The sequence below is a fragment of the Myotis nattereri genome (assembly GCF_964212035.1).
Source record: "Myotis nattereri genome assembly, chromosome: 12".
Taxonomy (NCBI): domain Eukaryota; kingdom Metazoa; phylum Chordata; class Mammalia; order Chiroptera; family Vespertilionidae; genus Myotis; species Myotis nattereri.
In genome coordinates this window covers 77,089,716-77,116,916 of record NC_138087.1, presented here as the reverse complement: position 1 = coordinate 77,116,916, position 27,201 = coordinate 77,089,716, and the positions used below count along the sequence as shown (strand labels likewise).

At 56.4% G+C, this 27,201-nt stretch overlaps 4 protein-coding genes across 8 annotated transcripts; 2 read left to right on the top strand and 2 right to left on the bottom strand.

The window, feature by feature from the left end:
* Positions 1-606: 606 nt before the first annotated feature.
* On the top strand, positions 607-4,969 carry TOR2A (torsin family 2 member A). Of its 2 annotated transcripts, XM_081103848.1 has the most exons (5): positions 607-821; positions 1,371-1,636; positions 2,996-3,171; positions 3,836-3,963; positions 4,207-4,969. In XM_081103848.1, exons 1-5 carry the CDS (start codon positions 656-658, stop codon positions 4,449-4,451), a joined length of 981 nt encoding a protein of 326 aa, XP_080959974.1. In that variant the 5' UTR covers positions 607-655; the 3' UTR covers positions 4,452-4,969. The 2 variants fall into 2 exon arrangements, with proteins under 2 accessions (XP_080959974.1, XP_080959975.1); XM_081103849.1 differs by lacking the exon at positions 3,836-3,963 and having other exon boundaries at positions 614-821; positions 4,207-4,965.
* On the bottom strand, positions 4,900-18,735 carry TTC16 (tetratricopeptide repeat domain 16; the record flags this gene model as incomplete). The annotated part of the gene is made up of 14 exons (XM_081103171.1): positions 4,900-5,646; positions 6,642-6,708; positions 8,559-8,727; positions 8,884-9,026; positions 9,560-9,725; positions 11,305-11,446; positions 11,712-11,956; positions 12,555-12,769; positions 14,787-14,916; positions 15,477-15,577; positions 16,867-17,010; positions 17,140-17,230; positions 17,533-17,678; positions 18,718-18,735. The coding sequence occupies 14 exons, from the start codon at positions 18,733-18,735 to the stop codon at positions 5,048-5,050; spliced, it is 2,376 nt and encodes a 791-aa protein (XP_080959297.1). The 3' UTR covers positions 4,900-5,047.
* Positions 18,736-19,183: 448 nt separating this feature from the next.
* PTRH1 (peptidyl-tRNA hydrolase 1 homolog) lies at positions 19,184-20,913 on the top strand. 4 transcript variants are annotated; one of them, XM_081103811.1, is made up of 5 exons: positions 19,184-19,298; positions 19,663-19,882; positions 20,104-20,203; positions 20,359-20,404; positions 20,475-20,912. In XM_081103811.1, the coding sequence occupies exons 1-5, from the start codon at positions 19,251-19,253 to the stop codon at positions 20,781-20,783; spliced, it is 723 nt and encodes a 240-aa protein (XP_080959937.1). In that variant the 5' UTR covers positions 19,184-19,250; the 3' UTR covers positions 20,784-20,912. The 4 variants fall into 4 exon arrangements, with proteins under 4 accessions (XP_080959937.1, XP_080959939.1, XP_080959938.1 ...); XM_081103813.1 differs by having other exon boundaries at positions 19,188-19,298; positions 19,413-19,882; positions 20,504-20,913; XM_081103812.1 differs by having other exon boundaries at positions 19,188-19,298; positions 19,413-19,882.
* Positions 20,761-26,854, bottom strand: CFAP157 (cilia and flagella associated protein 157). The gene is made up of 9 exons (XM_081103810.1): positions 26,663-26,854; positions 24,975-25,246; positions 24,151-24,304; positions 23,191-23,458; positions 22,465-22,595; positions 22,093-22,243; positions 21,581-21,738; positions 21,237-21,423; positions 20,761-20,952 (listed from the first exon to the last, which is right to left on the bottom strand). Exons 1-9 carry the CDS (start codon positions 26,821-26,823, stop codon positions 20,881-20,883), a joined length of 1,554 nt encoding a protein of 517 aa, XP_080959936.1. The 5' UTR covers positions 26,824-26,854; the 3' UTR covers positions 20,761-20,880.
* Positions 26,855-27,201: the final 347 nt, after the last annotated feature.

The window sequence follows — 27,201 nt, the reverse complement described above, 5'->3', positions numbered from 1 at the left end:
ATGATAGGTACTGTTATCACACAGGATATATAAGGTACCTAATACTAATGGCACACAGTAGGTGCTCACCAAAAGCTATCAGTATTCTTAAACATGAAAGGCCCAGCCGTAGTGGTTCAGTGGCTGAACGTCGACCTATGAACCAAGAGGTTACAGTTTGATTCCCAGGTTGTGGGCTCGATCCCCAGTGTGGGGCGTGCAGGAGGCAGCTGATCAATAATTCTCTCTCATCATTGATGTTTCTATCTCTCCCTCTCCCCTCCTTTCTGCAATCAATAAACACATATTTTTTAAAAAGCATGAAAAAGGCGCTTTACAAGGTGTAAGGTGCCACACAAGTTTTCACTACAATTGTTACATTACCCTTGTGGTCATAATTCCTTATTATTTTTTTGGAACTACTACTACGGTCCCCTAGTTACCATGGTTATGGAAACGCGGCCCTCCATCCCGAATTGGACAGCTCGCGGGCTCCCCCTGGAGGCCACTTTCTGGTCCTGCAGCGGGACGACTGGGCGGGCCTTTGAGAGGGGCGAGAGTGGCGCCGGGAGTTGTAGGCCAAGGGAGGTGGCTGCCGCGGAGCGATGCACGCCGGGAGCTGTAGTTCTCGGGAGAGGCGGTTGGCGGCCCCAGACCTAGCTCGGGCCTCGCCCGGATGGCGGCTGAGACGCGTGGCCGCCGGCCGTGGGGCTCGCGCCTCCTCGGGCTGCTCGGGCTGGTTTCGGTCTCGGTCTCGGTCGCGGCCGCCGCCTGGGACTTGACGTCATTGCGCTGCAGCCTCGGCACCTTCTGCGAATGTGACTTCCAGCCCGACTTCCAGGGTGAGGAGCGGGAGAGTGGAGGGCGGGCCGACCGGAGACCCCACGGACTCCGGGACTGGACCTGAGGGTGGAACCGAGGGGCGGAAGGACCCCAGACTCCTGGACGGCCGGGCCGGAAGTGGGTCCTGTGTGGAGAGCCTGGGGCTCGGGACCTGGGGCCAAGGTTAGGGGATGCTTGTCTGGGTCCAGGCAGAGCCCTGCCAGGATGGAGAGGCCTTTGACAGCGGGGCCGCGGGGCAGGGCTAGGCCTCCCCAGGGGAATGGCCGCCGAGGGAGAGGCTGACCTTGGGAATGGGCAGAGGGGTCTGGGGCAGACCCTGTTGACAGCTGGCACCCACTTAGGGCTGAGCGCAATTCAGAGGGAGGCCTGGAGGGGGCGCTGCCACGCTGAATTAGGCCGGAGGGTGACTCCTGCAGCCGGCGATCCCTTGTGAAAGCGTCCCGGGCCATAGGGATCTCTAGACCCGGTTCCAGACATCGCTTCTCCCTTGAACCTCTTCCGGCGGGAGCGTGTCCTCAACGCTGACACTGTCCTTCTTGTGGCCCTAGGTCTGGAGTGTGACCTGGCCCAGCACCTGGCCGGCCAGCACTTGGCCAGGGCGCTGGTGGTGAAGGCGCTGAAGGCCTTCGTGCAGGACCCGGCCCCCACCAAGCCGCTGGTGCTCTCCCTGCACGGCTGGACAGGCACTGGCAAGTCCTATGTCAGCGCCCTGCTGGCACACTACCTCTTCCGGGACGGCCTCCGCAGCCCCTTTGTGCACCACTTCTCCCCTGTCATCCACTTCCCCCATCCTGGCCACGTGGAGCGCTACAAGGTAGGCTGGCTGCATCCTGGACCATCATCCCCCTGCACCAGGGATGCCATGCGCTGGGAAGGGAGGCAGTCCTCCGCCCAGAGAGGGGGGTTCACTTGCTGTAGGCCACGCAGTCGGTGGGCGCCAGCCCTCAGGACCCATCCCGAACAGAGCTCGGGACCTGCCATTCTACCTGGCAGGGAGTTCTCGCTTTAATTCTTGGGGGTGAGGCATTAATGGCGTCTACTTGCCAGGGTTGTTCTGAAGAACATGAGATTATAGAATTACGGGTATTAATTACTGAGCACTTCCCTTTGCCAGTCTGCATTATCTTCTCTCCGAGAAGCACTTAGCCCCAACCTGAGGCTCAGAGTAAGGACTTAGTAACGACAAGCTGTTGTTGCTACTATTATTATTATTTTCACTACTACTGCTGTTGTTGTTATTGATGGCAAGGCACTTTCCAGGCTGAACTAACTGTCACAACTGCCGGGAGCCCTGTCTGGTGCGGCTTAGTTGGTTGAACCCCTCCCTTGCACCAAAAAGTCACTGGTTAAATTCCCTGACATGGCACACGCCGTATGCGGCGTGATCCCCAGTAGGGGTCGTGCAGGAGGCAGCCAATCGATGTTTCGCTCTCTCTTTCCCTCTCCCTTCCTCTCTCTCTAAAATCAATTTTAAAAAACCAACAACCAGGGGATTGTCAAGGGCGGGGGGAAAAAAAGGACACATATGTAATACCCTTTGTAATACTTTAAGCAATAAAAAATAAATAAATAAATAAATAAAATAAAAAACCAACAAAACATTGCCCTAGCCGGTCTGGCTCAGTGGATAGAGCGTGGGCCTGCGAACTGAAAGGTCCCAGGTTCGATTCCGGTCAAGGGCGCATGCCGGGGTTTCGGGCTCGATCCCCAGTGGGGGACTTGCAGGAGGCAGCGACCCATGATTCCCTCTCATCATGGATGTTTCTATCTCTCTCTCCCTCTTCCTTCCTCTCTGAAATCGATAAAAAGATATTTAAAAATAAGAAAAGAAAAAAAAAACACCCAAGAAAACATAAAACAAAACTGCTGAGAAAGTTCACGGGGCAGGAAGGAGCCTTCCCTTTTATAGAAGGCAGTAGGTGTCGGGGAAGGAGCCCCGAAGGCAGGTGCCGGGCCTGGGTTTGAGCCCCTGTTCTCCTGCTCACTTGCTGTTTGAACTTGGACAAGTCTCTGCCCCTCTCAGGGCCACAGTTTTGCCATCAGTCCCATGAAGGGATGGTGTTCGCTGTGCGCCCGTATCTTCCAGGGAAGGGGATTAATTCTTGCTTGGGAAGAAGTCTGGGGCTGGGGGAGTGTCTCCAATCCCCCTCAAACTCCTGCCTCTCTCCTGCAGAAGGATCTGAAGAGCTGGGTCCAGGGGAACCTCACTGTCTGTGGCCGCTCCCTCTTCCTCTTCGATGAGATGGACAAGCTGACCCCAGGCCTGATGGAGGTCCTACAACCTTTCCTGGGCTCCTCCTGGGTTGTGTATGGGACCAACTATCGCAAAGCCATCTTCATCTTCATCAGGTGGGTGCCGCTGTGACGGGGATACTTAGAGGCCTCAGCTATCCAGTCTTGGTGTGTGGTCCCCCAGCAGAATACCGTCCCCCAGGGCCCCATCAAACTTTCCCAAACCCCCTCACCCCCTGATGGTGTCATTTAAGGTGGCTGGCTTCCCCTTTGACAGTCTCGAAGCCCATTCTAGGCTCAGGCTTTCTGGTCCTCATTTCTTTGTGGAAGCCCTGCTGCTAGCTCAAGAGTTTTCCCTCTTTTGTGGCCAGGAGGACACGGGCCCGGGAGAAACAGACTGGGCTTCTAGTATCACCTCCAAGAGTCCTTGCTATGTTTCCTCAGGCAAATTACTTCACCTCTCTGAGCTCCCATCTCCTCTCTGAACAGCAGGGCCAAATGAATGCCCCACTGTCCTAGAAGCTGGGTGAGGGGAAGTCAGTTTACGGGACTTAAAGTGTTTTGTAAACTGTAAAGTGCATGGCATTTACAGGTGAATTTCTAGGGGTCATGGTTGTGGACTCGCTCTGGAAAGGGGAAGTGGTTCCTGTGGAATGTGTTGGTGGGTTTGGCTCCTGCTGGCACTGAGCGGGGCCCCCAGGCTCCGGTTGTGTTAGGTGGCATGTGGGAAGCAGGGCCAAATCCACTGTCTGAGTCTCGGCCCGGGTCCCCCTGGTTTTAGCAACACTGGTGGTGAGCAGATCAACCAGGTGGTACTGGAGGCATGGCGCAGCCGCCGGGACCGCGAGGAGATCTGCCTGCAGGAGCTCGAGCCAGTCATCGCCCAGGCTGTGCTGGACAACCCCCACCGTGAGTGCTCAGGAGCCCCCCCTGGGATGGCTTCACACCCAGGTCCATCGGGCTGGGATCTGATGCTCTGCCCACTGACCCAGGACTTCCCAGCCCAGGCTCTATGCTCCTGGCTGTCCCAGAACCTGCCTGAGCCCTTCGCCCGGAAGGTGGCTGAGAACAGTGTACCTACACTGGCCTTTGGGGGGTAGAAACCCAGCTCTGTGAAGCTCAGCTGCTTTTCCCTATCATCCCTTCCGGCAGACGGCTTCTGGCGCTCGGGCATCATGGAAGAGCATCTCCTGGATGCCCTGGTGCCCTTCCTACCGCTCCAGCGGCACCATGTGCGGCACTGCTTGCTCAACGAGCTGGCCCAGCTGGGCCTGGAGCCAAGGGACGAGGTTATCCAGGCTGTGCTGGACAGCACCACCTTCTTCCCTGAGGACGAGCAGCTCTTTTCCTCCAATGGCTGCAAGACTGTGGCTTCCCGAATTGCCTTCTTCCTCTGATTCTCTGGCATCCTGTCCTCCCCACCTGGCCAGGCCGTGCAGGAAAGCCCTGGGGCCTTTGCCAGAGGGACCCTTGTCCTGACCTCCTGGAGAGTGGGACCTAGAGCACAAACTGAAGATGAGGAGAAGTGTTGGCTAGGCCATGAGACAGAGGGTCAGGTGGGCCTCCTAGCTGGTCTGAGGACATCTTGGCCTTGGCTTCCTGCCCCGGGGGAAAGTGCTGGTCACCCCAGAACCTCAATGAGTCTTGACCTCACCCTGCAGCCTGAGCCTTCTTAAATGTGAATTGTAACTCAGGGACTGTGGCTCCTGGCTGCTCCCTCCCTCCTCAGCCTTTTCCCCTTAGCCCCTTGCCCTGCTACCATATCCCACACCCTGTCCCAGTATTGTAAGCCAGGCTGAGACTTCTCAGTCCCCAAGGGTGAAGGGACTCAAGCTGCCACTTGGGCCTGGTTTTTAATGTTTTTAATATTGTAAAAGAAGAGAACAAACACAATAAACTTAGCCATGGGACCAGAGTAATGTTGGCTGAGGTTTCTAATTGCTGAATGCCAATGTGGTAGGATATCTCCCATCTCCAGCAAGAAGTGAGGGGCTCAGTCGCCCCTTCGGAGAGCAGTGACACTGCTAAGGCTGGGGTTCTGGCTCCGGTCCTGGATGACATCAGTCTTGCTGGATTCTGGACTTGGGCTCTGGTTCCAGTTCTCGAGCACCTTGGCCATGATGAGCCACTGGCCCTCGCCCTGGGTGTCCTCCGTGTGGCTGGGGCTCCAGCTTGGGTCATCATCATTCTTGGTCTTGCTGGAACTTCGGAGCAGTCCCCGGGTCCCGCCCCGGGTGCCCTCAGCCTTGATGGGGCTCCGCCTGTGAACCGCCTTGGTCTTTCTGAGCCTCTGCCTCGGGCCCTGGGTGGCCTTGGTCTTGGTGGGCCTTTGCCTTGGGCCCTGGGTGGCCTTCGCCTTGCTTGGCTTCTGGCTCTGGCTCCTCGTGACCTCGGTCTTGCTGAATAGCTGGGTCTGGCCCCTGTCTGTGGGGCTGAGGTTCAGGCTTGAGTCTTCCCTGTCTTTTCCCAGGTCTGAGGATTGCGTCCTCACCAGTGAGGAATCAGAGGTGAGGGGCACAGGGGTGGCCGAGGTGCTCCTGTATTCCTGACAGCTGGTGGACGTCTCCGTCTCGGAGACAGACAGGGTCCTGACTGGGAAGAACATGCCAAGAGCACCCATCAGGCCACCTTCCTAGGCAGTTCCAGGAAAAGGAGGCCCCTAGGCCTCCCCCTTGCCTGTATCCCAGAGGCCTTGCATGGCCAAGGGCAAGGCCTGCCAGCCCAGCCCAGCCCCCCTCAGCAACCTGCGCTCTGAAGGTGGGCCAGGGCTGAAAGATAAGGGGGAGATACTGAGGGTCCGTCTTGCCTATCTGGCTTCCGTGGTGCTGGCTGCTCCTTGTCCTCTGCATTCCAGCCACAACCAACAGCCTGTAGTTCGCCCTGCCCCACCCTCCCTTACCCTCCTTCAGGCCCTGGAAGTCCCCACTGGTCCCCCAAAGGCGGCTAAGTGCACCCACAGCCCTCCAGTGCACATCTACACTGTCCTGGTTATCTGTCTGTCTGCACATCTTCTTCCCTTCAGGACCAAGAGCTCCTGGGGCGGGACTGGGCTGTTCATGCCTGTGACCAGTGTGTGGCCAAGCCCAGCCCTGGGACTCGATGGCTTGTTGAACTGCACTGAATGGAAGGCCAGGGCTGGCTGCCGCCATTTCTATCCCAACCCCGGACTGCTCACACCTGCCCTCAGGACTCTGTTAGGAGTGGCATTTCCTGGGTGTTTGAATCTTGTCCCTTCCATGCTGGTGCTCGGCAGAATCGGGGGTGAAAGCCCTTTGGACATGCACATGTGAGCTTATTTTAGGGAGAGGCAAGAGGGCAGAGAGAGAAAGGGCCTGAGGGGGCGTGAGGCTGGAGCAGGCAGCAGCTGTGAAGTGCCCATAGTGAACGCCGCTCCCAGGCCTGTGCGGGCATCGCCTCCCCGAGGGCTCAGCATGCCCCCTGCAAAGTGGGATTATACTCCTGCTTCAGCCGCACAGCTGTAGGCAGCAGAGCCCACATTCTCACCCAGGCCAGGGAGTCTCTGACCCGGACCTTGGCTCACTGCTGCTCTGGCTCACTCAGGACTAGAAGGGACACCAGGGACTTACAGCCCAACATGGAGACTGACGAGGTCTGGTCGGGGTAGCTGTCGGACAGGGACTTCTCCGGCTTCTCCTAGGGCAAGAGATGGGCTAGGCAGTGGGGCTGCAGGACACCCCGGTTAGCGGCTGAGCTCCGGAAGGCCAGCAGGCATTGGGGCCTTCAGTGACTCTTCCCTTAAGCTGGGAGCTGCTCAGAGGTCCCAGGTTAGGGCTGGGTAGGGACATGCAGAGGCTAAGATTGGACAGGAGGGGGAGTGGCCAGCCTAGAGAGGCATGCTGCTGTGAGCAAGGCAGTGTTCAAGAGGCTGCATGGGCCCTGGCTGGTTTTGCTCAGTGGTTTGAGTGTCAGTCTGTGGACTAAAGGGTCTTGGGTTCAATTCCAGTCAAGGGCATGTACCTAGGTTGCAGGCTCCATCCCAGGCCCTCGGGGCATGTGCGGGAGGCAACCACTTGTGTTTCTCTCACCTTGATGTTTCTCTCTCTCTGTCTCTCCCCTTCCCTCCCACTCTCTAAAAATCAATGCAAAAAAATAGCCTCAGGTGAGGATTAACAACAACAATAAAAAAAGAGGTTGCGTGGACCTCAGTTTCCCCATCTGCAACATGTAAATTAGTTCAGGTATGGCACAGGCTTCTGTAAACTGCCGGGTGCGGTACCCTGGGCAGGGGCCAGTGAGGGACTGAGGAGCTTCGCCTGCTTTGCATGTCGTATCCCACTTCCTCCCCCACACACCTGGGAGGACACTGCCACTGATACCATTTCACTGACCAGGAATCAGGCCCTGAGCACCCAAGCAGCCTGCCCAGGGCCTCCGCCGAGAGACGCTGCGGCCGGGGGGCTGGGCAGGGTACGGAGCACGAACAGCACTAACTTCAGGCGCCAGCTCACAGCTCCGAGGGAGGGAGCCCACAGCGACTCCAGGGGCACGGGGACCAACGTTTTGTATTTTGTATTCTAATGGGACCTGGAAGAAGGGTGAGCTGGCCTTTTCCATTTATGGGAAGGGATTCAGGGAGCCCATTCACTTCCCCTGTGCGAGGTTTCCTGGGGACACTATTGACGTGCTGTCCAACAGCAGTCGGGGGGTAGGTACATTGTGGGGTAGATGGGATTCGCCATGGCAGTGAGAGCATCAGCCCGGTGCATCTCACCGGTGCGGTTTAGTGAAGGGAGCAGGGACCAGAGGGCGCACGGATCTGTCCCTGAACACTAGGCTCATCTTCCGTGTGAGTGGTGTGAGCGATCCCGACAGCCTCCTGGGGTGGGCTGGGCTGAGGAAGGGGCCTTGAAGGGGGCTCCTGGGGACTTCTGGGGAGCTGGGAGTGTTCTTTCTTGATCTGGGTAATGATGCCATGGGTGCATTCAGTTTGTGAAAATTCATCAAACATTTCCTTTATGATTTGAACCCTTTTCTATGTTACACTCAATACAAGTTTAATATATGTATTTCAGAGAGGAAGGGAAAGGGAGAGAGATAGAAACATCAATGATGAGAAAGAATCATTGATCGGCTGCCTTCTGCATGCCCCACACTGGGGATCGAGCCTGCAATGCAGGCATGTGCCCTGACCAGGAATCGAACCATGACTTCCTGGGTCAACACTCACCCACCGAGCCATGCCAGCCAGGCTCAGTACAAGTTTTTAGAAAGGAATCGGAGAATTAAGAAAACTCTGGCCTGAGTGGCCAGTGCACACATCAGCATGCATGAAGGTGAGTGTGGGCAAGGTTTGAGGAGGCCTCTCCGTGAGGGGCCCATGTCCTCCTGTGCACTCCCTCCGGGGGTCTCCTGACTGGTACCATCCGCATCTCACAGCAGCAAGTCCCCAGCCCCAGTGACACAGCTGAGTGGGGCAGAGCCAGGCCTGCGGTGCACTTCACCAGACCTCAAGGGCTCCAGGTCCTGCTTGTTGGCCTACTCACCTCCTTCTTGGCATCCACGGCCTCTTCTGGGTGTTCTGGCTCTTCCTGCAGGATCGGGGACGTGGAGTCCAGCTTCTGAGGTTTGGTCTCCTGCAAAACCTGTTGCTCCTTCCACGAAAGCTGCAGGGCCCGGGCCTTCTGGCGCTCCAGTTCTTGCTTATAGAGCTGCCTGGCCAGCCAGGGCCCCAGAGCACGGGGTAAGTCTCCCTGCCCCACCCACCATCCCCAGGACTGGACAATGGCTTGAGGAGGCAGCCAAGGCCAGAGGAGCCTTGAGCCCAGCCATTCCCACTCCTGGCCTGTGGCTCCTGCTCGAGGAGCTTACCCCATGATGCCTTGAGAGACGTTATCCTTCATCCTGCTCTCTACCACCCGACTCAGCTGCATCTTGGCCAGGAGGCCCACCTGGCTGCCAAGCACCTCCTCCGCTGACATGCCCGGGAAGAGGTGGGTTATCAGCGAGAGCAGCTGCAGGAAAGGGGTGACCAGAGTGAGGTGTGGGCCAGGGCAGGGGCCGGTGGTATGATGCTGCCCTGCCCTTGCAAAGTCCCTTTGCTGGGCTGAAGAGGGGAGAATTTACAAATTGTTGTCTTTAAAGGGCTGTTTTGCCCCAGAACTGTGAGGAGACCATGAAAAAGGAACTATTCAGAGAGGAAACACTGACAGGGTGCATCTAGCTGAGGGCTCTGGAGCCAGACAGATCAGGGTCTAAGCTCTAAGCTGTGTAACCTAGGACAAGAGGACTGGCTTCTCTGAGCCTTACCCTCTTCGTCTATAAATTGGCGGGTGATAATGTTACCTGTCTCCTAGGGGCTGAAGAGGGTTAGAGTGATGCGAGCTGAAGAGGTTAGAACATTGCCTGGCACACAGTAAATGCTCTGGCATTAGCAGCTTATACTAGTTGCTAGGAAACCACATTTCTTTTTAGGGCAGGGAGTATCATTAGGAGGCCAGGAATATTGACTCTGCAGACGCCCTCCTGGCCACCAGGAGTAACCCACCTTTGGTTGCTTAGGGTCAAGGATCAGGGCAGTTGCAACGTCCTGGCGGGCCCCAAAAATGTTCTGTATGAACTGCCGGCTTCTGGCGCGGTGCAGGTAGTACTGAGCCATCTGGGGATTGTGCTGGATGGCCAGTGTAAAATGGCTCTCTGCCTTCTGGAATTGTCTACAAAATAGCAGCCAGAGGCTGCAGTGAGTGAAGCCACCTGGGTGGGAAATAGCAGCTTCCGGCCCCACAGAGGAGTGTGGGGAAAACCAGGCTGGGATCTGCTCCCCGCCACCACGCCCCACCACTCTCCTTCTACCGGCTACACTCTTGATGGACCCAAGACTCAAATGCTAGTATACAACCCCAACATAAGTAGACACTCTTTTTATCTTAGATTAGGGAAGTCCTTTCTGAGAATGTCATACACCCAGCAGCTAAAAGTAAAAAAAAAATAATTTGACTGTGATTAAATCCTAAGTTACTGAGTAGCAAAAACACCACAAAGAAGCCCTGGCTGGGTAGCTTAGTTGGTTAGCGCATCGTCTTGCTATGTCAAGATTGCTGGTTCAATCCCTGATCCGGGCACATACAAGAATCAACCAATGAATGCATAAATGAGTGGGACAACAAATCAATGTTACTCTCTCAAATCAATAAATTAAGTGTGCACACACACACACACACAAGCCACGACCACCACAAAGGAAAGCAATAAATAGCATATATATTTTGCTACATAAGGCAGATGATAAGCTAATTTTCCTCACCTACACAAAAACTCTTTTTAAATGTTTTTTTTTAAATTAATTTATTGGCACAAAGAACCCTTTAACAAAAAATTTTTTAAATGAGCAATTTAGTAGGTAAATGGGCAAAAGATTTGGGCGGGCCATAACGACCAATAAACACGTAGAAGATGCTGCACAACTGCGCTAGTGACTTGCAAGATCAAGTGCAAAAGAGTTTGTTGTTTTTTTGCCTATTAGGTTAGCAGAGTTGAAAAATAGTCTTACTACCTCACACTAGGGAGGTCTGGGAAACCAAGACTCTTTTCCTGGGAGAAAAGTTTATATTAGTTCACTGTTTTTGGAGAACATTTGGACATTATTTAAAATGCTAAATTTTCACACTCTTTTATCAAACAATTTAACTTCCAGCAATCTAACTATAGTGTTCCTGGTATGAGTGCATGAAAACATATGTGTGGGGCTCATTACTGCATTATTTATAGTAAAAAAAACTGAAAGCAGCCTAAATGTCCAGCAGCAGTGTAGTAGCTAAATGAATAAAAGGCGATGCTCTATGGTTCCTCCACAGAATGGAGCCCTAGGCAAGCAGAGCAAGAGAATGAGATGGTCCCATCGTAATGCCATGGGAAGTAAAAAAGCACAATTTAGCATGAAAACATTCTGTAAAGTGATAATAACTGTTAATGCATGCATAGGAAACAATCTGGAGGAATCTTGACCAAACTTATGGGGGTGGGGAGGCATTGGGAGGTAGATATTATAAGGAACTTCCATGTTCTGAGTTATAAATCATCAAACCCTTAAGTTTTTTATAAAAAGCACAATTACCATAATATTTAGAAAACAGTGAGGGATTTTTCGCAAAAACGTGGACATTAAAACCTATATTTAGGGGACATCACTGGGAGAACTTTTTGACCCGAGGATCCCAGCCGGCGGCTTCCTGCCCCTGGCCCCGCCCCCAGCACTTGACCCCGCCCCGCGGCCCCGCCCCCAGCGCGGCGCACCTGCCCCTGTGCTCGCAGCAGCCCATCTTCTCCTGCAGCAGGCTCATGCGCAGGTTGGCGCCCTCGTCCGACGGGCTCAGCGTCAGCGCCTCCTGGTAGTCCGCCTCGGCAAAGTTCAGGTAGCCCAACTGGAAGAAGCAATCTGGGGCCCCCCACCCCAGTGTCCAGGAGCCTAGCTCAGCCTTCTCCACCCCCCAGAGGGCGGGGCCTGAAACGGGGGGCTGGTCCACCTCTCCCAGCTGCCTGATCTCTGAGCAGGCCGTAGGCTGTAGCCAGTTTCTTGAAGGCAGTGTTTCCCCACGTGTGTCCGTGGGACACTGAGACTCTTCACCGTTTCCTCTTTCCCTCCTCCCTCCCTCCCTCCCTCCCTCCCCGGGGCCTCAGGCGCCCACCCGCTGCCCCCTCACCGCCGCGGTTGATGTAGAGGCCTTTCTCCCGCTGCTCGTCCTTGAGGACCTTGTTGAGCAGCAGCACGCCCTCCTGGTAGGCGCCCTGCGTGTAGCAGTGCAGGGCGAAGTCGTTGTAGGCCAGCAGGAGCTGGCGCTGCGCCTGCCGCACCATGTCCTCCTGGTGCTCGCTCATCATGTCCAGCGCCTTCAGGAAGTCCTCCACCGCCCCATCAAATTCCCGGAGCCGGCGGTACATGGTGCCCCTGCGGGGAAGGGGCATGAGGGCCAGAGCAGGGCGCTGACGGGTGGCTGGGCAAGCCGCTGCTGCTCTGGGCCTTTTGCCCCGTGGAGGTGGTGGTGGCGGCTCCCCCAACCCTCAGGAGGTTTGGCCTATGGGTCAGGGATTGCTACTCAGGTAACCTGCTCGTCACTAGTCATTTTTTCTCAAAAGCAGCTTCCCTCTCTCTTTTTGGGAGCCAAGGGCACGCCAGCCTCTATGCTCAGGCTGTACATGCACAGGTGTTTCACCTCCACTGCTCATGTGGGAAGACCCGGGCTCAAGGAAGTTAAATGGTCCTGAATCCTCGGTGAGTCCTTGTTGAGGTCAGATTCACACCCAAGCCTTGTCCACTGAGCCAGGCTGATTCTCCCAGCATGACCTGCTCCGCAGGCCTGGGGTCCAGGATTCCTGCTTAACTGAGGCTGCTGCCTGCGGAGACCACCTCCCCTGCTGCCTTGATCCCAATGGGGAGTAGGGAAAGATTAATATCAGTTAGATGGGGAACTGAGGCCTACATAGATTCAAGAGCTCTCCTGGGACCACACAGCTGGACCTTATCCTGGCACCTCCCCACCCAGTACCTGAAGAGGAAGAAGCTGGGGTCCAGAGGGTTGTTATCGATGGCACAGTTCACACACTGCACTGCATGCTGCAGCTTGCCCTGCACGGCTAGGATCCTGGCATCTCGGTATGACTTCTGGGACTGCTCTACCATCGTCTTGAGCAGCACCTTTGCCTGTGTGTGCTTGGGATCCAATACCAAGGCGCTGTGCAGGTCTTGATAGCAGAGGTGGGGCTGCAGGGGCCAGGGGTAGCATCAGGGGCACAGCCAAGCTGAGCCTTACCCTGTCCGGTGGGGGGAGGCCGACCTCCTGGCTATAGGGGCCTTTCTCAGGGTAGGCTGGCACCATGCCACCCATCAGTGCCCCGCTTTGCTGTTCCATCTGTTCTGCCTCCTGAAGGAGGCAGGGAACCTTGTGGGGAAATCTCATCCCTCCTGGCCCCTCCAGATGGGACCTCAGGTGAGCGAGGGCCGCCCTCCTGGTTTCTGCCCTGGAAGGGGATTTGGAGGACGGCCTCCTTGGAGGACTTCGGTGAAACGCACTTGAGGTGGGAGGAGGGTGTGGCCTCCTGATTGTGACGCTTGTGCCTCCTTATCCTTTCCTCCCTGGCTGCCTTGACCTTTAAGCCCAACATAACTCTGGCCAAGAACAGATTCAGGCCTGGGCATGAGCAGAAAACATTCCCAGGCAAATACCTTCTACCGGATGAGCATGTCTGTCAGTCAGTCAACACAGTTTTGGGAGGCACCCCATGTCCTATAGGTAATTGGTGGGAGGGTGAGCAGAGCAAACAGTGGACACCAGGAAGTTGAGAGGGGAAAGATAGGAAGGACTTCCAAGTAGGCCGACTTGGGTTCAAGGGCATAGTTATTGGGAACTGGCTGTGTGACCCTGAACAAGTCACCCAGCCCCTCTGGACCTGTATCTTCACCTGTAACAAGAGGACAAGGGGGTTGCATCTACTGAAACAGTTATTGTGAGCCTTTAAGGTAAACATGAGTAGGTACTGGCGGGGTAGATCAGTTGGTTAGGGCGTAGTCCTGATACGCCAAGCTTGCGGGTTTGATCCCCAGTCAGGGCACATACAAGAAACAACCAATGAATGCATAAATAAATGGAACAACAAATCTCTCTCTCTCTCTCTCTCTCTCTCTCTCTCTCTCTCTCTCTCTCATCAATTTTTAAAAAGATGAAAATGAGTAAAGTGCTTAGCATGTGCATTGCAAGGGCTGAAGTGATGGGAGCAGCTAAAATCCCAACAGTCAACAATCATCAATAATTGCTAGTCTCCTACCTTTGAAGGAGATCAACACTGACTCACTGTTGATCACAGAAGCCGCAGTACAGGGAGGCTCACATTTCCCACCACCCCCAGGATGCCCCACCCACCCGTTCCTTCCCCTCCTGAGTGTCCCAGCTCCCAGGCACCAGGCCAAGCCAGAACACCGGCCATTGTTCTGGATCCTTCCTTCCCTCTTGCACTCCCCCAGTCTCTGGTCCTGACTTCCAAGGATGGTGGAACTGCTGCCTACTTGCCCATCCTTCCCCTGGCCCCCTTCTCTTCTGCTGGATGGCACCTAGCCTCTTCTCCAGGCCCCTGGTCTCCTGACTTGCCCCCCTGCAGCCCACACTCCCTCTGGCAGCCAGAAGGATCTTTCTAAAGCCCACTGCCCCAGGAACACCCTTTTGAGGCTCCTACTGTCCTCAGGAAGAAGTCAAGGTCGTCCTGAGTTCACAAGTCCCTGCCTGATACCCTCACATACCTAAATGCCCCGCCTCCCTTGTGACTCGTCTCCCTGGCCCCCAAGTTGTTCCCTCGACTGTCTGTCCGCATGCCCAGCCTGTGCAGTCCAGCAGCTGGGGTGCTTAGAAAATGTTTGCTGAGACAAATAAGGAAAGGAAGGAAGGAAGGAGGAAGGGCCTCTTTATCTAGTGGATCTCTGATGGTTTCATAGACTCACGAAGTCATTCTTCACCTAATTATCTGCTTAGGGATGTCTCTCTGGGCTGTGAGTTCTGTGATGGCGGTGATGGCATAAGTCTCTTATCTTGTGGTTTCCGGGGGCCAATCCAGGCCTGGCACAGAGCCAGGGCTTAGTAACAATGGTACAGTATTTGACTGGGCATCTGCCCAGAGAGGACCATATCCTCTCTGCACTGAGGGGATGTGGCTGCTGGCTGCTGGCAGCCTCCTATAATCTTGGGATGTGCTGGGGGAAGGGCCACCCCTTCCCACCTTCCCTATTTTACCTTCCCCATGGAGTTATAGAGCCTGGCTCGGAGGATGTAGATGTCAGCGTTGGTTGCGTCATGCTCCACCTCCTTGGTGACAAGTGAGAGGCAGTCCTGATATCGTCTGAGGGCCAGGAGACAGGCCATGCTGAGGGCAAAGGGCAGAGGTGCTGTCTACCAGAGAAGCGATTTTCAACCCTTTCCAGCTCATGGCACACGTAAACTAATGACCAAAACTCTGCAGCACACCAAACAGTATGTTTTGATTTGTTCTCACTGGAAGGCTATTATTTTATTTTTAATATATTTTTATTTTTTATTTCAGAGAGGAAGGGAGAGAGAGATAGAAACATCAGTGAGGAGAGAGAATTATTGATTGGCTGCCTCCTGCACACCCCACACTGGGGATGAAGCCTGCAACCCAGGCCTGTGCCCTGACCTGGAATCCAACCGTGACCTCCTGGTTCATAGGTCGACACCCAACCACTGAGCCACGCCAGCCAGGCTGGGAGGCTATTTTTGTGTTGGCTGTTGTCATTTTTTAAATTTGACAACCTAAGGGAAAAGAGGTCAGTGCTCCTGACTAAATACTCAGGTATTGCATGACTTAGGTTCTTGCGGCACACCGGCTGCACATCGCTGTGCTAGAGGCCCAGGAAGGGGCTACTGGCGAACCAGGGCTGGCAAGGACACAAACGGGCCACTCACCATCGGTAACGGAAGCTGGGTTTCTCAGGCTGGAGCTCGAAGGCTTGCGAGAAGACATTCAGGGCATCCGCAAAAGCACACTGTTCAAACAGGCACTGGCCCTGGGGACACGAGGGACAGTCCCTTCTGCGTGTGTCCCCAGCCCAGCAGCACTCATGAGAGGGGTGGGCAGCGTTGGGGTGGGAGAGGAGAGAGACAAGAGACAGGCTCAGCGCTCTCTAGATCTGGAGAGCCTTTAAGAGTCAGACTCAGCCCTGGCCGGTTTGGCTCAGTGGATAGAGCGTCAGCCTGCGGACTGAAAGGTCCCAGGTTCGATTCCGGTCAAGGGCAGGTACCTTGGTTGCGGGCACATCCCCAGTAGGAGGTGTGCAGGAGGCAGCTGATCAATGTTTCTCTCTCATCGATGTTTCTAACTTTCTATCCCTCTCCCTTCCTCTCTGTGAAAAATCAATAAAATTTATAAAAAAAAAAAAAAAAGAGTCAGAGACACAGAGATGGAGAGAGATACAGAGCTAGGGAGAGAGCCAGCACTACAGACACAGGAACGAAGAGAAACAGAGAAGCGTGGGCGGTGAGCCAGAACAGCAGAGCCCACAGTAGCAGGCTCCAGCCTGGCCCAGCGCTCCAGGTGCCGAGCCCTGTGTTAAGAACCCGAACTTACAGTCTCACTGCTACTAACTAGCATCCCCCTTTCAGATGAAAGAACGGAGGCTCAGAGAGGTGAAGTAACTTCCCCAAGGTGGCACAGGAAGTGTTAGTACGGGACTCGGGACCCTAACAGACAGATTAAGTATGTGGTTTGGATAGCCCAGCTGTTTCAAGAATTGAATAACTGCTTAAAAGATATCGAAGTTGTCAAAATGGAAAAAAATAAGACTTTGTTGGTATTTATGGTTTAATATTGGTGTGTTTTTTTAAAAAATGCAAATGGGGCTGGTATTCCCTTTTAAGTGCTTGGAGTCTCTAGATTCTACGTCTGTACTGTCCAGTATTTATAGCCACCAGCTTCATGTGGCTATATGAATTTAATTGAAAATAAACACAACTTAAAAATTAGTTTCTCAATCACAATTGCCACATGTCGAGGGCTCAACAGTTCCCCGTGGCCAGTGGCTACCAGATTGTACAGTGCCGAGCAGGTCATTGTCATTATTGCAGAAAGTTCTATTGGACGATGTTACTAAACTTGACCAGCCCTAGTGGGAAGCCCACTTGGGAGGTGGGAGAGGTCATGAGAGGGGCAGCAGGTGGGGAACAGACACAGGGCTAAGGAACCCCCCGGGAAGTCAGAACTAGTCCCAGGAGCAAGAAGAGCCCCCAGAGCTGGGGGGAGGCCCAGGGGCCTGGGTGTGAGGTGTGCGCCTGGCGTGGGCCTGGGCGGCCCCAGCACCTGCAGGTAAAGCACCAAGGTGAGGCGCTTCAGGAACTGGGTGTTCTCCGGCTGGAAGGAGTGGGCCCTCCGCAGGTTCTGGACAGCCGAGGAGTAGTCGCAGAGCTGGATGTAGGCTTCGGCTCTTAAGGCGTAGAACTCGACCTGCGGGAGAGGGGACTGAGTTACCAGCAGGGGCTTGGTGGCCCTGAGACCAGGGACCTGGAAGGCATGACAGTGAGGGGGAAGTGTGTGCTACAGACTGGGTGGACCCCCCAAAACTCTCCCCCTCACCAGCTGGGGGTCCAGGTGGATGGCACGGGAGAAGAACACCACAGCTGTCTCCCAGTCTTCTCGCTCCAAGCACCAGTGGCCCCGGTGGTAGCTGTGGGGGCAAGGGGCACAGGCGGAGAGGTGGCCCTGGCTTGGACTGGCCCAAGGGCATACGGCCGGGACTGTGCAGGTGGGTGGGAGGCACTTGGGTGGAGAGAACAGAAGAGTAGACAGAGATTCTTGGAGCTCATCCAGGCCAGTAGCAGCCTTTGACTCACTGAGGCAGATGAGCCCTATTATACAGTTGAGTTCACTGGAGCCCAGGGAGGGAGAGTAACTGGCCCAAAGCTGCACAGCATGTCAATTACTGTTCAGAATAGAAACCAGGGACCTTGGGGCAAGATAGTCACTCACTACTCCCTGACTTTGAGAGGAACTGTTATTTCAGAGAGTGTTGGTCTTATTTCATCAAAGCTTTGGAACGCCTGGCTGGTCCCGAAGATGCGCTGTATGGTCTCCTTTGGGAGTGGAGTCGCCCATGGCTTTAGCTCTGGCGAATCCTAGAACCAATGGACAGCAAGCTGGAGCAGGCCTCGCGGATGACCCCCACTCCACTTATACAGGCTTATCAGGCATTTTACAGGAAGGAGGAGAGGTGGGAATGCGGCCTGGTAGGAGGCACAGCCTGAGGTCTGGTGGCACCCAGCCCCATTCCCGAGGGATGTTCTAACCCAGAGGTTCTCAACCTGTGGGTCGCGACCCCTTTGGCGGTTGAACGACCCTTTCACAGGGGTCGCCTAAGACCATCCTGCATATCAGATATTTACATTACGATTCATAACAGTAGCTGTGGGGGCAAGGGGCACAGGCAGAGAAGTATAACTTCATATTACAGTTATGAAGTAGCAACAAAAATAATTTTATGGTTGGGTCACAACATGAACAACTGTATTTAAAGGGCCAGAAGGTTGAGAACCATAACCTCTCTCGCCAGTCCTGCCTCTCCCTTTCCTATGGTCAAGGCCAGGGTTTAGGATTCTCATACTCACACTGTCCTCAGCTCTCCTCCTGGTACCCCTCAGCACTCACCTCCAGCCACACCCAAAACTCTAATGCCTCCAGCTCAGGCCGCCCTCCCCCGCCCCACCTCCCCGCTCCCGGCTCCCTGCACCCCTCTCCGGCCTGCAGCTTCTAGCATATCCTGTGTGATCCTCGGGCCCAGCAGGACCAACTGAGCACTGCACCTGACTTCTGCTCTAGCTCTGCCGCCTCGGGAAGTCCACCTTCTCTGAAGCCAGAGACCTATGTCCCATCATCAGTCCTCAAGTCCTGTCTGCCCCACTTCCTCACGACCGCTTAGTTCCCTCCTCTTCTCTCGCCCTCCCCTCTGGGCCCATGCCATCGCGGCCAGGACGCCGGCATCGGCCACCCCTCGGACCTTCCACCGGCCACACGTCCCAACTCCTGTTCCCCGCACTGCGACCTGGCACTTTCTTGAACTGCACAAGTGATCCTGCCTCTCCCGGCCTCTTTCCTGCGAACTCCGCCTTGGTCACTTCTCTCCCGACCCCCTGCCCTGGCGGTGGCCTTCTCCCGCACCTGCTTGGGGTCGGTCATGAGGTCCCTCCCTGGGTGACCTGTGGAACTGAGTTGGCTCCCTCTATGCCCTCCCTCGACGTTGCTAGGCACCATCTCCACGACGCCCACAGGCTCCGCCCCTCTGGCCACGCCTCCAGATTCCAAGGGCTGTTTGAGCCAGAAAAAGGGCAACAAACTTTTATTAGCGGGGGCGGCTGAGACGACAGCGAGGCGGGACCACAGCGGGGGCAGAGCAAGCTCCCTTCTCCGATCCGGAGACCAAGCAAGGGCTCTGCGAGGCCCGCCTCGCCCGCAGCGGGACGCGGTAACGCCGGCCCGCGGGAGGCGCGGGGGCGCCCGGGAGCGGCCACTGCCCCGCCACTTCCGCCCCTCAGAAGCGTGGCGACCCCGTGGCCCGCCTATTGGACGCTGGCGGCAGGTGGCGTCCACGATTGGCCGCAGGGTGGTGACGTCAGGGGCGGGGCTGTTTCGGGGTGGAAGCGCGCCGTCCGCCGCCGGGCCTCTGCCGGGCGGGGCTGCTGCCGAGTCGGGCCATGAGCGGGTGCGTTTTGGAACCCCGGCCCCCGGGGAAGCGGTGGCTGGTGAGTGGAGTTAGGGGGGCGACGTAGGGGGTCCCGGGACCGAGCTCCAGTTTTGCCACTGTCTCCCCGACAGAGCCCCCGGATTCTTTGCCTCTGTTGTTGTTTTAAATCTAGAAATGGGTCCTCTACTCCGACGGGCTCCAAACTCCCAGGAACTCCGCCCCGGCGCCTCGCGCCCTGCCGGTCCGGCCCGCCCAGCCTTCTGGAGGCCCCGGGGTCTCCGGCCCCCCTCCCCCCCCTTCGCGCCCCGTCCCCGCTCCGCTCCTGCTTGGCGTTACCCTCCTCCTGCTTCGGGTTCCAGGGGGCATTGTGAGATGGAGGGGTCGGGAGCTGTCGGCCTCAGTGCCCCCGGTGCCGCCCGCAGGTGGCCGGCCTGGGGAACCCCAGGCTGCCCGGCACGCGGCACAGCGTGGGGATGGCGGTGCTGGGGCAGCTGGCGCGGCGGCTGGGCGTGGCGGAGAGCTGGGCCCGGGACCGCCGCTGCGCCGCCGACCTCGCCCTGGCCGCGCTCGGGGATGCCCAGCTGGTCCTGCTTCGGCCGCGGCGGCTCATGAATGCCAACGGGCGCAGCGTGGCCCGGGCCGGTGAGTGGAGGGCACCGGAGGAGCCGGCCTGGCGGGTGGAGGGGCCAGGGGGGACTCGGGGCTGCGGCCACGGTTCCCCTCCAGAGTTCCGGTTGCCGCCTGGCCTCGGGGACCGTGGGAGCCTCAGTTTCTTTAAATTGTGGCCTCTCACGGGAGGTGGGAGTTGGGAAACGCCCCCGGGCAGATCGGCGGTAACGGGGCCACCGTTTCCCTGTGCCAAGCGGAGCTGTTGGGGCTGACTGCCGAGGAGGTCTACCTGGTGCACGACGACCTGGACAAGCCCCTGGGGAGGCTGGCTCTGAAGCTGGGCGGAAGCGCCAGGTGAGGCCCCGAGCACGTCGGGATGGGACACGGGATGGGACAGGAAGTTGGCCTCCCATTTGGAGTGGGGTGGGGGTGCTGACCCCTGCCGAGCTGGGAGAGGGAAGGGGGCCGACCCAGGGAAGCACTGACTGCCCCTCTCCTGTCCCTCGAAGGGGCCATAATGGAGTTCGTTCCTGCATTTGCTGCCTCAACTCCAATGTGAGTCCGCCCCCTTGGTCCTGCTCTGGGTCGGGTTGTTCGGAATGGGGCCCAACACTCCTCACCAAAGCTGCCTGGGCCCCTCCGCTCCTCCCACAGGCAATGCCACGGCTGCGAGTGGGCATCGGGCGCCCGACGCACCCCGACGCCGTGCAGGCACACGTGCTGGGCTGCTTCTCCCCATCGGAGCAGGAACTGCTGCTGCCAGTGCTGGAGCGGGCCACAGACCTGCTCCTGGACCACATCCGTGAGCGAAGCCAGGGGTCCTTGTCAGGCACCTGACGCCAGTGGCCACAGCGGCCTGCTCACCTGCCATGCCCAGATACCCAGCCACATCCACAGAGGTGCCATGCCAGCCTGTGGTATCCACTTTTTATAGAACTCTTCTCTGGACTACTCCAGGCTTCTTGGCATTAAAAGGGACTGTGGCTGGATTGGTCCATTTTGGGGATGAGGGTTGGTCGTCTCTCTGTGTCTTACTTGGAAAACAGGGAAACTTCAGGAAGACTAAGCTTTTTTATCTTTTTTGAAGACTCCGAGGTCTGCATCTGTAAGATTAAAGATGCCTGCTCGGAAGCTGAAGCTTCCTCTGGGGGTTCCTACCCTCCTCCTGCCTGTGGAGGAGGGACCCAGCAAGCCCCCCGCCCAGGGGATGTGTGGGCATGCCTTAGGCCACTGAGACCTTGTCACACCTTTCTTCAGCCCATTTCACAGATGGGGAAATGGAGGCTTAGAGAAGTCTGGCCACATCCTCAAGGCCACACAGCTGCAGTGTGACTGAGCCATGATCGCACCCAGGGCTGGCTGTCATCGAGGTCCCAGGCACTCTCACCTCAGTGCTGCTGAGTGTCTGGAATGATCTCATCCGAGTGAAGTGTGAGAGCAGCCTGAGGTCCTCAGGGTTGGGTGAGATGCGGACCTGTCGAGGCACCAGGCCCAGGTCTGCCAGCTGGGAGGTCTGGAGGTCGGACAGCCGTTGGAGCATTGACCCAGTCTTAGGTAGCGAGATGCTGGACTGGCTGCGGGGAGGGGGTGGTGTCATCACCTCCATTTCAGAGATGAGGAGGCTGAGGTTCAGAAAGACTTTGGGGAGCCCAAATTCTGGCCCAGGGTCTCTGAGACAGCCCTTGGCAAGTCCTATAGCTGCTGCTTCTGAGGTCACACAAGGTCACTCACCTGTCCGGGTGGCTATGATGTTGGTGGGGACCCACAATCATCGGGGGGCTTAGGACCACGCCTGAGCTGAGCATGGCCAGCAGCTGCCGCAGAATCTCCTTGCAGTGCAACTGGAACATTATCTCGTAGTTGCCGTCCTCTTCCTCTGGTTGCAGGTGCTGGTAGGAGTGGGGGTGGCCCATGGGGATCAGGCCCATAGTGGCCCCAACACCCACCTCTGGGAAACTCCAACCCCAGTGCCTGTTTTAAAAAGTGTTCCCTGGCCGTGGTGGGATACCCATTCTCCACATGGGAAGCCTGAGGCCCCAAGGCCTTCCAGGGCCTCAGAGAAGGGCTCCATCCAGTTTCTTCAAGACCTTGAAGGGATCTTTGAATTGCAGACTCAGAAAAGGGCAGCCTTGCCAGGAGTCTCTCAGGGAAAAGTTGGGGCGTCCGGCCCTGGCTTGGCTTTCTCCGTGGGCCCAGTTACCTCTGGGCCGACCCCCCCCCCCTTTCACCCACTTGTGGTTCACCTGCAGAATGTTCTGTAGGAAGCTGGTGGTGTGGGCCAGGGTCGTCCCCAGGCTCGCCCGCATCTTCTGCTCTCTGGCCAGCTCCTGCTGCAGACGCTTGGTCTCGGCGTGCTGGTGCGCCAGCTGCTGGTGCAGCTGGGCTTTCTGGCTCCTGGCCGGGGACCCGATGGGTCAGCCACCTCCCTACTCCAGGGTGTTGGGCCCTGCCATTGCTCGTTAGCCCACAGGGTCCCTCATCCAGCCCCGGGCCTCAGGCCGTTGGACAGGAAGCCTCGAGGCCCTTCTAGAGAGAGGAAGTCGCTGGCCTGCGTCATGTGGCCATAGGAGAGGGGCTCCTGCCTACTCCCGCTGTCCGCCCACCGCGCGCCCCACCTCAGCGCCTCCTTCTCCTTCTGCAGCTGCAGGACTTTCTGCTCCAGTTCGCCCAGCAGGAAGTGCAGCTGATTGGCCTCCGCTCTGCCCTCCTGCTGCTTGTGGCACTTCTCCGTCAGCATGAGGATGATCTGCGGGTGCGAGCAGGTGGCCATGCCCCAGCCCCGCACCCCCAGCTCTAGGTTCAGCCAGGGCTCACCCCATTGCACAGAGAGGTCACATCCCTGAAGAGCAGCTGAGCAGAGCCCCCAGCGCTCCGGGAGTGGGTTCCACTTCAATAAGTTATAGGGGCTTTAAATCAAATAAAGAAAAATGAGCTGCCCTAGCCGGTTTGGCTCAGTGGATAGAGCATCGGCCTGTGGACTGAAGGGTCCCTGGTTCGATTCCGGTCAAGGGCACATGCCCGAGTTGCGGCTCAATCCCCAGTAGGGGGCATGCAGGAGGCAGCCAATCAATGATTCTCATCATTGTTGTTTCTATCTCTCTTCCTCTCCCTTCCTCTGAAATCAATAAAAATATATTTAAGAAGAAAAAAAAAATGAGCTGGGGCCAGCACCCTAGAGCCCCCACAAGTAGGGCTGGTCCCCTCACAGCTGCTCCCTCAGGACTTGGCTCCAGGCCAGGTACACCCTTGCCAAGCATGTGTTTGCCCTCAGGGCAGGGCCCCTAGGATTCCCTCCAGCTTTAGGTGCCAAACACCCTGTGATGAGGGCCTGGCAGGCACACCTTACGGTAGTTTCTGCTGTGCTTGGCCATGGCCTGCTTGGCGTTCTGCAGTAGCTCCAGCTCTTTGCACAGCTTGTCTTGGTTGCTCTTGAGCTGGTCATTCTCCCGCAGCAGCTGCACGCCATGCTGGGAGACCCTGGACAGCTGCAGGGTCACAGTGTTGTTCTCCAGGATGGCCTGCTTCGTTGTGTCCCACATCTGGCCAGTGGCCATCTTGTGGAAGTCAGTGGCCACCTGGTTCACACGCTGAATGATTTCCTTCTTCACTCTACTCGGGATGGGTGGGAATGAAGGGGGTCAGGCAGAGTGGGCACAGGCCTCAGGCACCCCTTCCTATGTGGAGGTGCCCAGAGTGCCTAGGGCCACCTCTCTGCTCGTCCCTCCAGGAGGGGTGGGCTGTGGGCAGGAGGTTTCTCACTGTAGACCCTTTGTACCTTTTAAAAAACATACATATTTTTTTATTGATTTCAGAGAGGAAGGGAGAGGGAGAGAAACATCAATGAGGAGAGAATCACTGATCGGACGCCTCCTGCACACCCCCTACTGGGAATTGAGCCCACAACCCAGGCATGTGCCTTTGACTGGAATCAAACCTGGGACCCTTCAGTCCACAGGCCGATGCTCTATCCACTGAGCCAACCTGCTATGGCACCCTTTGTACCTTGAATTATGAACCAAATCAGTGTATTAGCTATGAAATAAACATGATTTAAGTCACAAAACGTGGCAAAAGGAAGTTCAGGGATTCTCCAATGCCAGTGTGAGGACGAGCTGGGGAGCTTGGTTACTTTCTCACACCCTCCATAACCCTGCTGGGATCCCGGGGAGCTCAGGTTGGGGAATCAATGAGCTAGCACAGGCTCCCCAATCCGAATTCTGTGAGGCAGAGGTCTGAGGACTGGGCTGCGCCTGCCCCCCCCCCCCCGCCCCCATGAAGGCTCCCGCACCCGGCCTGCCCACCTGTCCCTGTCCAGCACCGACTTCTTCTCCAGGTTGTACATGTAGTCCTTGTACTCGTACTCCTGCTTCTGCAGCTGCTCCTCCAGCAATGTGAACTTCTCCGAAAGATCCTCTTTCTGCTGCCGGAACTCCTCCAGGGCTGCCAGCTTCCCCCCTGCCCCATCCCAGGGCACAGCCTGGTGAGGGGCCGCCTGGGAGGGCAGGTCCCAGGGGCAGCAAGGGCCTGGAGTGATGCCCCCCCCCCCACTTCCTCTTGCCTGCCTTATGGTTCCTGATCCAGGAGGGCCAGACCCCTACCCCTACACCCAGTCCTGCCCACCTTTATTGCTTTAGTCTGGAAAGTTCTCTCTTCCCCTCCACTAATCTTATCAAGACTCGTTCAGGTTTCACCTCTGAGAAGCTGTGCTTGACACTCTCCACTCCTGTCTCATGAAGGCAATGGTGACAACCACCACTCATTTGAACACCTTCTCTGGGCCAGGCAGTCACGCTGTCATTAAGCCTCAAAACAACCCTTGCCACCTGGGTGACCTTGGCCAAGACACTTCACCTTCTTAAGGTGCTCCCTTACCTACAGATGGGGAGACAGCTCTTCCTGCCTCAGGATTGCTGGGACATTAACTGTGGAAGATAATGTGTGGGAAGCAGCACATCGCTGTCGCTATTCGAGGTAGACATATCCCCGTTTCCCAGGTGGGAGAACAGGGTCAGAGAGAAGTGCGTGCCCAAGGCCGTAGAGATAGTGGTAGAGCTAGGACTTGAGCCCACAGAGCCAGAGTCTGGGATTCCCTGTCTCCATGGCAGGTGCACCCAGGCCCCCTCACCAATGATGATGTTCTCCGTGGTGAGCTGGTCCTTGGTCTCCTGAAACTCATGGCGCACCTGGGCTAACTGGGCCTCAAAGGCGTCCTTCTCCATCTCCTTGGCCAGCTGCAGGCTTTGCAGCTGCTCGTTGAGGTCGGCGATCTCATCCACCCGCTGGTTGAGCGTCCGCTTGAGGAAGGCCACAATCTCCTTCTTATTGCTGGCCAGCTGCTCATACTCCTGGCGGAACAGCTTCTCCTGCACGGCCAGCTCATCCCACTTGTGCTGGTACCTGAGGTGAGGCAGGGCAGAGCTCCAGGGGTCTGGGCACGCCAGGCCTGCAACTGGGCCAACTTCCACAAGACCCTCTCACAGAGGAGCATTTGAGGTTCCTCATGGTCAGAATCCAGCCTCATCTTCCCCTGACCTGCACTCATGACCATAGCCAGTGTCTGCTCAGTGCATTACCTTCATCACATCATTAGCATGTAAGTTCCCTGAGGGCAGAGCCTTTCTCTCTGGTGTTCACAGCTGTGTCCCCAACACCTAGGACTGTGCCTGGTACATAGCAGGTACTCTGTGTATTTGCGGACTCCTCACAATAGCCCATAAGGAAGTGGGTACCATGATGATTATGCCCATTTGACAGATGAGAAAACGGAGGCTTAGGGATAAACTCCTAGTAAGTGGCAAAACCGGAACTTGAACTCACGTCAATCTGACCTCAAAGTCAAGGCTCAACTACAACACTTAACTGCCCAAGTGGACCAGCTCTGTGCCCTCCCTAGCCTTTGCACCTGCTATCTTCCTTACCTTCATCCACTGAGTTAGCTACCTCCTCAGTGGAGCCTTCTTGGCTCTGAGCCGTATTTGTGACCCTCTCTGGGGTGCCCTTTAGTAGGTTAGCCCTTGTCTCACTGGGCAGTCAAGACCTGACGTGTCTGCTTTCTCCACCTGGCCAACCTCTTACCTCCTTCACCATGATATTCTTGGGGCCTGGCAGAGGAGCTTAGCAAGTAGTAAGCACCCAATACTGTCTCCCAAACACATTTTCCCCAAATACATTCGATCCAGTGTCTCAGCTTGAAGGAAGCTCGTGAATTTTTAAGAGTGTCATATGATTGACCTATTGGTTTCCAAGGGAATAATTGGTGAAGTTATTTGGAAAGATGTTTTACTTCATAATTTACCCAACCAACATCTTTTGAACGGCTACTGCATACAGGGCCCTGCAGGGTGCAGACCCGAATGACCTGCTTTGTGGAGCAAGGAAGCAGCCTGGTGGAGGGAAGTCAGGGGGCCAGAGCTCCCATCTGCCCTCTCTTCCCCGCCCTGAGCCTCAGACCTTCCATCTGTGCAATAGGGATGCCATGAAGACCTCTCTCCTGGCTCTGTTTCAGGGACACAGTGAGCACAGCACAGGACCCACCTGGCACACATGGAGGAGTCAACGTTAGCTTATCTGCAACATGTGGGGTTCTTGCTCATCACCAAAGGGTCTTTTAAGGGTGACCCTGAGACTGAGCCAGTGCATCCTAACTGGGAGGAAACTTGGTTTGAAAATAAGAAAAATGGCCAGGTGAACATGTCTTGGAAGAGTGAGACACATGCACACACACACACACCCATCCCCAGCTGAGCCTGCGCAGTGGCCAGCTCTGGGCAGAGCTTCTGACCCAGCAGGACCAGCCTCTAGGCGCCCACCCACCGGGCCAGCCTGTCCTCCAGGTCTCGGATCTGGATGTGGTAGAACTCCCGTAGCTCCTCGGCCAAAACCATATCCATGGCCACGTTGGGCTCCTTCTTGGCACCTTTCTTCTTGGCCTCGAGCTCCTTGGCCCCCTTCTTTGCCTTCTTTTTGGGAGCCATGGCTGGTAGCCACCGCTACCTCAGGACTCCTTTAAAGACCAGGTGGTTGCTAAGGAAGTTGGTCTCATACATAGCAACAAACTGAAGGAATGAAACAAGGCTTAAAGGGGCCCTGCCCTATTTTGGGCAAGGCGGGCACTGGCGAATGGTCTCCACCTCCAAGGCTGACAGCGCCTCCATAGAGGCTCTAGGTTGGGGTTTCCTAGGCCCTGGTGTCTCCAGACCAGGATGCCAGGCTCTCAGGGCACTCTTGGGCTCTGGGGAGACCCCTTCTCCCCCAGGTGGCAATAAGTGATGTAGAAATATTACAGTGGTTCTGAGCCCTCGAAGTCACGACCCTGCCCCTTGGTGCTGATCAGAGGGGACAGCTGCCCCAGA

Bases quoted from the DNA above. Each gene is read 5' to 3' on its own strand.
- TOR2A (XM_081103848.1), top strand. From the start codon at position 656: ATGGCGGCTGAGACGCGTGGCCGCCGGCCGTGGGGCTCGCGCCTCCTC. The intron at 822-1,370 runs GTGAGGAGCGGG...TTGTGGCCCTAG, and splicing joins CTTCCAGCCCGACTTCCAGG to GTCTGGAGTGTGACCTGGCC. The intron at 3,964-4,206 runs GTGAGTGCTCAG...CCCTTCCGGCAG, and splicing joins TGTGCTGGACAACCCCCACC to ACGGCTTCTGGCGCTCGGGC.
- PTRH1 (XM_081103811.1), top strand. From the start codon at position 19,251: ATGAGCGGGTGCGTTTTGGAACCCCGGCCCCCGGGGAAGCGGTGGCTG. The intron at 19,299-19,662 runs GTGAGTGGAGTT...TGCCGCCCGCAG, and splicing joins CCCCGGGGAAGCGGTGGCTG to GTGGCCGGCCTGGGGAACCC. The intron at 20,405-20,474 runs GTGAGTCCGCCC...TCCTCACCAAAG, and splicing joins TTTGCTGCCTCAACTCCAAT to CTGCCTGGGCCCCTCCGCTC.
- CFAP157 (XM_081103810.1), bottom strand. From the start codon at position 26,823: ATGGCTCCCAAAAAGAAGGCAAAGAAGGGGGCCAAGGAGCTCGAGGCC. The intron at 22,596-23,190 runs GTGTGCCTGCCA...TCGCACCCGCAG, and splicing joins ACAGCAGAAACTACCGTAAG to ATCATCCTCATGCTGACGGA. The intron at 22,244-22,464 runs GTGGGGCGCGCG...GTCCCCGGCCAG, and splicing joins AAGGAGAAGGAGGCGCTGAG to GAGCCAGAAAGCCCAGCTGC.